The sequence below is a fragment of the Esox lucius genome, chromosome 9, assembly GCF_011004845.1.
Source record: "Esox lucius isolate fEsoLuc1 chromosome 9, fEsoLuc1.pri, whole genome shotgun sequence".
Classification (NCBI taxonomy): domain Eukaryota; kingdom Metazoa; phylum Chordata; class Actinopteri; order Esociformes; family Esocidae; genus Esox; species Esox lucius.
In genome coordinates this window covers 6,524,663-6,533,595 of record NC_047577.1, presented here as the reverse complement: position 1 = coordinate 6,533,595, position 8,933 = coordinate 6,524,663, and the positions used below count along the sequence as shown (strand labels likewise).

General features: G+C 41.0%; 1 protein-coding gene across 4 annotated transcripts; it reads right to left on the bottom strand.

Annotated features, from left to right (window-relative positions):
• Positions 1-3,542: 3,542 nt before the first annotated feature.
• Positions 3,543-8,001, bottom strand: LOC105031549 (lipopolysaccharide-induced TNF factor). Of its 4 annotated transcripts, NM_001303943.1 has the most exons (6): positions 7,876-7,937; positions 6,473-6,573; positions 6,203-6,271; positions 4,994-5,144; positions 4,173-4,322; positions 3,543-4,118 (listed from the first exon to the last, which is right to left on the bottom strand). In NM_001303943.1, exons 2-5 carry the CDS (start codon positions 6,570-6,572, stop codon positions 4,220-4,222), a joined length of 423 nt encoding a protein of 140 aa, NP_001290872.1. In that variant the 5' UTR covers position 6,573; positions 7,876-7,937; the 3' UTR covers positions 3,543-4,118; positions 4,173-4,219. The 4 variants fall into 4 exon arrangements, with proteins under 4 accessions (NP_001290872.1, XP_028977685.1, XP_034149871.1 ...); XM_029121852.2 differs by having other exon boundaries at positions 3,544-4,322; positions 7,900-8,001; XM_034293980.1 differs by having other exon boundaries at positions 3,544-4,322; positions 7,876-7,999.
• Positions 8,002-8,933: the final 932 nt, after the last annotated feature.

Below are 8,933 nucleotides of genomic sequence, written 5' to 3'. Positions count from 1 at the left end.
CAGTTGACCAGAATACAGAATCCTAACATGAGGGCACTAGCTAAGTGCTAAGTCGCTCAGCAATAGAGCACATGCAAAATGCATCAAATTCTCCATGTGGTCACATCGCACAAAGAAATCCTATTCATGCAGAATACCAGAGCCACAAGGTGTCACTGGACACCAGCTCTTTCATTCTTCCTTTAAAGACCTAAGCCAGAGGTGACAGACATAACAACTGACCGTGTACCAGTCTGTGGTCACCATTCTGTGGTCACCAGTCTGTGGTCACCAGTCTGTGGTCACCAGTCGTGGTCACCAGTCTGTGGTCACCAGTCTGAGGTCACCTTTTCTGACCTGAGATTGACCTCTCAGCTCAGAAAGGGGTACAAAAAATAGATCATTTTGAATTTATTTTTCCTGACCGCCATCAGTAGCTTGCGATGCACAAATCTATATATCGTACAGGGTGTTGTATTTAACAATATACGCTATTAACACAAAATCCAACTCCCTACTTTCCCTCCAAAATACGTTTTAAACTACAATAAAACTGAAATGAGCTCCAAAAGCACTTAAATATGGGCCATTGACTTTTGTTAAATAAAGAAGGTATTCTGTAGGATACAGGGCATATTCCACTTTTCAAGAAATGTATTGGTCAAACGTGATGTTATTACAGGGAGAGACACAGGAAACGGACAGACTGGAGATGTTCAGATCCATGCGGGCTGTTTAACAGAAGTGGAATTGGCAGGGGCGGAGCTGAGGGACAAATCTAAAGCAAAACGCAAACCATTCTCCAAGTGTGCCCTCTCTCTTCCTGGGATATGTTTTGGCTTGGGCGGACTCTCCACCCTTCTCCTTTTGTTTTCTTTCTCTTCCTTCCCCACCTCCTGAGTTGTCGGGTGGGGCAAGAGCAGCGTCGAGGACGTGGTTAGAACGTAACAAGGTGGACATGTGGACTGAGGTGAACAGACACACTGAACCAAAGAAATACTGAGGAAACACATTTTGTCACTAGCATCATTATTATACGATCTGATAAGAGCTGACACTTCCTGAACGAGGTGTCCGCTAGGGAAGGAGGTGTTTTTAAGGGGAATTAATACAAAATATAAACACTGGAGTGGTTTAGGAAATATGATTTATTGTCTTAATACATTTATTGCCCATGACCATAGGTGAGAGTAGGAACGTAGATTGACTGGTAAATCGAGAGCTTCGCCTTGCGGCTCAGCTCTTTCTTCACCACGACAGACCGATACATCGACTGCATTACTGCAGAAGACCTATTGATCAAATTCCAGAGGTTTTCTATGGGGTTCAGGTCTGGAGATTGGGCTGGCCATGACAGGGTCTTGATCTGTTGGTCCTCCAACCACACCTTGATTGACCTGGCTGTGTGGCATGGAGTATTGTCCTGCTGGAAAAAACAATTCTCAGAGTTGGGGAACATTTTCAGAACAGAAGGAAGCAGGTGTTCTTCCTGTATACGCTTGTATTTGGCTTGATTCATGCGTCCTTCACAAAGACAAATCTGCCCGATTCCAGCCTTGCTGAAGCATCCCCAGATCATCATCGATCCTCCACCAAATTTCACAGTGGGTGTGAGACACTGTGGCTTGTAGGCCTCTCCAGGTCTCCGTCTAACCATTAGATGACCAGGTGTTGGGCAAAGCTGAACATTTGATCTGTCAGAGAAGATGACCTTACTCCATTTCTCTAAGGTCCAATCCTTATGGTCTTTTGCAAACTTCAGCCTGGCTCCTCTTTGCTTCTCATTGATGAAGGGCTTATTTCTAGCTTTGCGCAACGTCAGCCCTGCCCCTAGGAGCCTGATTCGAACCATCCCCGCCGTGCACTTCACCCCAACTGCTGTTTGCCATTCTTTACGTAGGTCACTTGAAGTCATCCCACGGTTGTTGAGTGACATTCAAATGAGTTGAGGGTCACCTTGGTCAGTGGTCATTTTCGCCCTCTGCCAGTCTGTAGCTTTGTTGTCCCCAATGTCTGTTGCTTGATCTTGTTCTTATGAACCGCCGTCTTTGAAATTTTCGGATGGAAGCAACCTGACGCTCACTGTATCCCTCTGCCAGTAAAGCAAGAACTGAACTATTCTTCAAAGCGTTTCTTTTCAACTCTTTTGTCATGCTGAATAGTTATTTTTTTTATTCAAATTACCTTTGAGGGACTACTTGCACTGTTTTTGCCATCCAGCTGGTCCTATTGCAAGAGAATATTGATGACCACAGTAGTGCTTTTTTTAACCTTATCTCGTTAAATTAGATTTGGTTCAGGTAATCACCTAATCAAGTACCTCATTAAGTAAAATGAGGTGCGCCTGTGCTGGAATTTACAGGATCCGTACAGGATGTGCATTTCAACTAGATTCATTGCAAGTGAAATTTAATGGCCAGATGAAAAAAGAGAGAGGGTTTATTTACCTTGTAGCTAATTGCTCTGGCTATTTGATGTTTGTTCAACTGTAGGTTGGCGTGAGCCGATGAGGGTGAACCTGCCTCCGTCGTTTTTTTAACCACGACTGGTGAATATGTCAGGCGGCAGGCCGACGTATAAATATGTGCAGTAAAACTTTGGCGTGAGATGTATCTGGCTTAAACAAACTCTGACTGGCTACAGGGTAGTCTGTAGAACTCACAACCTCTCCCCCATGTTTGACCTCACGCTTTCCCAGCCACCCCCTTCTTTTCTCGCGTGGCAGCCGATGCTCTGGAGTCGACTACTTGATGCCACCCGCCCGCCAAAACCTCCCTGCAACCCCTTCAGAGCCCTGGCCACTTCGTTCTCGCCTTTCTCCGTCCCCCCCTCCCCCCACGCTGTCAGTCCCCAGCCAGGTCCCGCTCAGTCACGGCCCTCTGCCCTGGCTGTGCGCTCTGCTCCTCCGCCCTGTCGCCTCCACAGTCGCCTCCACAGTCGCCTGAATCCCCCTCCCCTTCTGTCTCTGTCTCCACCCCACTCTCCTCCCTATCCCAAATCCTAGCACCCCCACTCTCCTCCCTATCCCAAATCCTAGCACCCCCACTCTCCTCCCTATCCCAAATCCTAGCACCCCCACTCTCCTCCCTATCCCAAATCCTAGCACCCCCACTCTCCTCCCTATCCCAAATCCTAGCACCCCCACTCTCCTCCCTATCCCAAATCCTAGCACCCCCACTCTCCTCCCTATCCCAAATCCTAGCACCCCCACTCTCCTCCCTATCCCAAGTCCTAGCACCCCCACTCTCCTCCCTATCCCAAGTCCTAGCACCCCCACTCTCCTCCCTATCCCAAATCCTAGCACCCCCACTCTCCTCCCTATCCCAAGTCCGAGATCTTCTAACCTAATTAGTGACCTAATTAATCAGTCGAGCACCAAGATGAGAGCGAAGACCTGCAGACACTCGGCCCTCCGTGGAACCGGTTTGACCCCTGTGACCTACATGGACAGTGCAAAAGCACCACGCAGTATTCACCATCTTTCTGTGAGTACTTACCTCTGTGCTTGGAAGAGATCTGAAGTGTTACTTTTTAACTCCATTCCAGTTGCATTATATTATTTTACAGTTTTATTTTTACATTTTAAATAACCCTCAAACATTTGTTTTGCCCTGTGTTTTACAGAAAAACGAGTTATGTCCAATTTGCGATAATAGCCATGCCTTGTTGCGACAACTTCACAGCAGGTGCTCACTGCTCGCTTAAACAAGACATCTTCGCTGGCACGCACGCTGGATGGTCATAGGCTCCGGTATTTGACAGTATTTTCTGTTCATTTAGTCAACCATTTGAACACTGCAAAAACACTTCATAGATGACAACATAACATTTTAAACATACTTCTTCTAGAATTATCTTACAATTAATGATTCAATGCATATCCATAGATACATCCATTATATACAGTACCAATCAAAAGTTTGGATATTATCCCATTCAAGTGTGACCAAGCCCTTGACTGGTACTGAATATCCACAGATTCATGAAAAATATTATTTACGAATATGTCTCATTAGTTCACCATCACCTAAAATAAATCAGCTAAATAAAATCTGTTCTTAGTGGCAGGAATCTTGTGTAGGTCTGGTCGTATGATTTTGCAAATGTGGATCACTTTGTGCCCAGTGATTGGTCTAGGCTTGGTTACATGGGTTTGTGGATGTGGATCCCTGTGCCCAGTGATTGGTCTAGGCCTGGTCACATGCGTCACTGTGCCCAGTGATTGGTCTAGGCCTGGACACTAGCTCTTGTGGATGTGGATCACTCTCTTGCAGTTGGGGCAGTGGTGTTTTACATCCTGACAGGAGCTGACACAGAACGGAATCAAACAGCAGGGCCAGATTCTAGAAAAAAAAGATGAACTTTTAACTTTCAACTTTTAACTTTTGTCTTACAACAATTATACATATACTTTATTATTATAAATATACCTAATTCATTATTATCGTGTCACAGTATTCACATCAATCAATTAGTCAATCAGATGTATTTTCTATTTAAAAAATAACCTGGAGAACTCAGTGGGAGGGAATTCAACACTACTGTTGTTTGCTCCTTGGGGTTTAAGGCCGGGTGTCTCTGTAAAGCACTTTGTGACAACTGCTGTTGTAAAAAGGGCTTTATAAATACATTTGATTGATTGATTGATCTCACACCATTCCTCCCTACAGAATCTTTCCAGATCCTTCGGGGACAGCTAAATTAATCTCAAACCTTTGGTGGTCTGTGGGATTCAAATATACAGACTGAGACAGCCATTGCAAATGTGGATTTTGTGGTCAACTAACAATTCCTCTGCAGATTTGTGTGTGCTTGGGGCAATTGATATACACAATGATCACCTAAGCTTCACAGATTTAACTAAATATACATTTTGGGAAAAGAATTAGCTTCAGGTCTTGACAACCAGCACCATACATCAAATATTCTCAGTTTCAGAGAAAAATTGATTTAGAATTGTGCATTTGACTCAAACTAAGGATTTAAAACAAGTTGTGAGTGTCTATTAACTCACAGGAGGACTCCAAGCGTTGCACAGATGATCCAGGCGAGCATTCCAGGCGTGTGTGTCGTCTCCGTGACGACATCAATCTGACAGTGGGGACATTTCATCTGTCCTGACACGTTTCTGGGCAGCTGCTGCTGTACCACCACCACCTGAGTTACTGCAAAGACAGGAGAACACCGCTTAGAACCAGAAAGAACCAGAGACAATGGGATGATAACACTACCAACGTTTCTGTGAGGGAGAACATTTAAAATTGATTAGGATATTACCGGTGAGAGCCAGATCAAACCAGATGAAAAATAATAGAAATAAAAAAAGATGAAAAAAGGTACTAAGGCTAGATGTCACACATCATAATATTCTACCAGTACATTTTGTTTTTACAATTGTTCCTTTGTTATCTTTGTATCTATGTAGCCGGAATAACAGCATTTTCTTTGTACTGTCTTCCAGTGACATTCTTTCATTTAGAAACCTGCGATAATGAAAGCACATGTAAAACGACTTTGTGATGATTTGACAGTCCAGATGGCGACGTACACCAGGAAACGTCACGTTAATCACTCGACGCATTAGATAATCAGTAGCTTCGACCGCAACTACCGAATGGTGTCCCTGCTAGTAATCGTATATTCACTTGACAACGTCCTTAGTTTCACAATGTCCCATAGGGTCAGACGAAAAATTACCACGTTTTGCATGGCCTGCATGAGTACGGTAATGTTTGGTTTTCAATCTGAGCCTATGGAATTCCAACTATGGTGAAGCTAGCTCACAACTTGCTCCAAAAACATGTTTCTGCTAAAAACAAATCAATTCCAGCTAAAATTGAAATGTATATTTGTGTGTCCCTGGTGGAACTGGATCTTGAATCGCTTTATAGATGATTCGGAAGAGTCAATTAATTCATGTAACTGATTAATAGGTCAAGAGAGTGTAGAATCGCATTACAAGTGTCAAAGACAACAGTGCTTCAGAGATTTTACATTTCAAGCTGCATGCAGAGAGGTTGACAAATGCTAGAGAGACAAAGCTGTCATCAAGGCAACAGATGGCTACTAGGAAGAATCTACAACATAAATGCTTTTAGATTTGTTCAACATTTGTTTATGGTTACTCTATGATTCCATATGTGTTATTTCACACTTTCTATGTTTTCCCTATTATTCCTGTATATATATATGCTAAACACACTTCAGTTCCTTAATGGCTCACCAGGAGGGTTTGCAGGTTGTGATATGATGTACTGTGGAGTTGGTTGGTTCATGCTGGGTTGGGGAGCACCTTAATAAGTAAACACATTTATAATCTCTGGTTAGTGTGACACAACTTTTCAAAATTCAAAATAAATAAACACATTTATGGTCTGGTTAGTGTAACTTTTCAAAATTCAAAATTCAAACAATATTAAATATACAATATACCATATGAATGTGAATTGAGACATTGCGTCAAGGCATTATTTAAGTGTGAATCTGCTCTCACCTCCCTGCATGCCATAACCCATCGAAGGGCCTGGGTAGGGGGGACTGGGCATGCCCTGGGGGGGTCCATTCTGACCACCATACTGCTGACCTTTCTCCATACTGTATGGAGACGGAGAAGGGAGGAAGAGCGAGACAGAGTGACCAAGAGAAAGGGTTAGGTAGGTAGAAAAGAGGTGAAAGAGGGAGAGGAGGGAGAAAGTGACATTCATCTTCAGCACAATTACTAATACACTTTCATAGAACTATTAATAATACACCTTTACTGATCACTGTTACTAATACACTTTTACTAATCAATATTACTAATACACCTTCAAATAACAAATACTAATACACTTTCATAGAACTATTCATAATACACCTTTACTGATCACTGTTACTAATACACTTTTACTAATCACTATTACTAATACACCTTCAAATAACAATTACTAATACACCTTTACAGATCACTATTACTAATACACCTTTAAATAAGTATTACTAATACACCTTTACAGATCACTATTACTAATACACCTTTAAATAAGTATTACTAATACACCTTTACTGACCACTATTACTAATTCAACTTTAAATAAGTATTACTAATACACCTTTACTGACCACTATTACTAATACAACTTTAAATAAGTATTACTAATACACCTTTACTGATCACTATTACTAATACACCTTTACTGACCACTATTACTAATACACCTTTAAATAAGTATTACTAATACAGCTTTACTGACCACTATTACTTATACACCTTTAAATAAGTATTACTAATACACCTTTACACACACATTAGCATGATCTAGCACCTCGTTAATAGTTTAGGAAGAGAGACTGAGCAATTAATAAGGGGTCATTGAAAGAAATATAATAACTACTATAATACTAGTGAATTAGAATTTCTGTTAATAACTTCTTTCATTGAAATTTACCTTGACCTATCCCATACACATTTACTTTGGTAATGTAAACATACCATAAATGTGCAGGGACCAAAACTCACACACACAACTAACTTGTATAGTAAGTTGAACATTAACAGAAGGCTTCCTTCTCATTGATTTAGCCGGGCAGTTCCCTATTAATTAAATCTTGGGCAGCTGGTTCAGCTACAAAACTCCTCTCTGTTTAAGTGCACTTATCCAACCAGCATGAAGAACTTTAGATTGACATGTTTATTTCAATAAATGGATTTTAGACATCCCACTTCTAAAGTAATGTTTTTGTATTAATATAGCCAAAAAAAAAAAATAATCCTCTTAGCCAAACACCTACACACAAAACAACACAGCTATTTTTAAACATCCTTTCTATCCTTAAAAAATATTTTGACCCCATCATTCCATCCAGGTTACCTAAGTTCAGAGCACCCTAGCCCAGCCACGAGTAAAAGCCCCTTACCTGTCTGAAGTGAAAGCCCCTTACCTGTCTGGAGTCTTGGGAGACGACAACTCCTAATGTGTAGAATAAACTTGATTTACTTGTTGTGAGACAGAGTTGCCACTCCCTTAGGAGATTATAAAATGACCTGAACCAGTCTGGAGAGGAAAAACAGGCGAGGGACAAGGGAGGTGTTAAGGCAGTGGAGAAGTTTGCACATTTAATTAAATGGATTAAAGATCTTTTGGAAACAGGTTTCGGCCAGGTGATGAACTCCGGTCACACTGAAACCAATTTGGCGTATGTACTTTATGAAAGTGTGGTCACTTCTCAAGATTGTCTGTTATTGCATTCACAAAGATTGCTTGGGAGAAAACTATTTATTTTACTTGACAAAGACAACTAAAACTTAAAAGGTTCAGACGTATTTGAGATTCTCTTCTGGTGTACAGTAACAGACCCAACTAGCTTACTGGATGTTTTCATTCTAGTCCGTAGTTTTAAAATATATATTCTGTGTATATTTGGTTTCATCTCATCAATATTTATTCCATGACTATGAATATTTAGCAATATTTGGAATAAAAGGAAGATGAACATCACACTTTTGTTTTTAAAATATACATATACATTTATTTACAGTACCAGTCAAACGTTTGGACACGTACTCATTCAAGGGCATTTGTTTCTTTCTACAATTTTTCACATAATATAATAATAGTGAAATAACACATGGAATCATGTAATAACACAAAAAGTGTTAAACAAATGGTGTATTTTGTTGGCCATGTTTCTCTGATTTTGGAATGCATAGCACTACAAAAGAACCGAATATGTAAAACTTTATTGTATCATCATAGTTGGATTTTGCTGGGTATCTTGTTGGCCCCGGCACTGACAGGAAACACCTGTCACATTATAGTGTGAGGGTTAGTGTTTTAAAATAGAATACAAAACACAAAGAAATGTCCATGTGCCATTTGTAAATTAGTAATATCAGAGGATTAGTCAGTGGTCTGAATGCTTTTGCAAGGCACTGTACTTTGTATTATTCACCGTACTATTTGCTCAAGCGTTCC

What these genes read in the sequence shown, in the direction of transcription:
- LOC105031549 (XM_013135148.4), bottom strand. Translation starts at nt 6,683, where the DNA reads ATGAATGTCACTTTCTCCCTCCTCTCCCTCTTTCACCTCTTTTCTACC. An exon ending in GGGTTATGGCATGCAGGGAG is followed by an intron (nt 6,272 to 6,472) that starts GTGAGAGCAGAT and finishes TTACTTATTAAG; the next exon opens with GTGCTCCCCAACCCAGCATG. An exon ending in ACAACCTGCAAACCCTCCTG is followed by an intron (nt 5,145 to 6,202) that starts GTGAGCCATTAA and finishes CTGTCTTTGCAG; the next exon opens with TAACTCAGGTGGTGGTGGTA.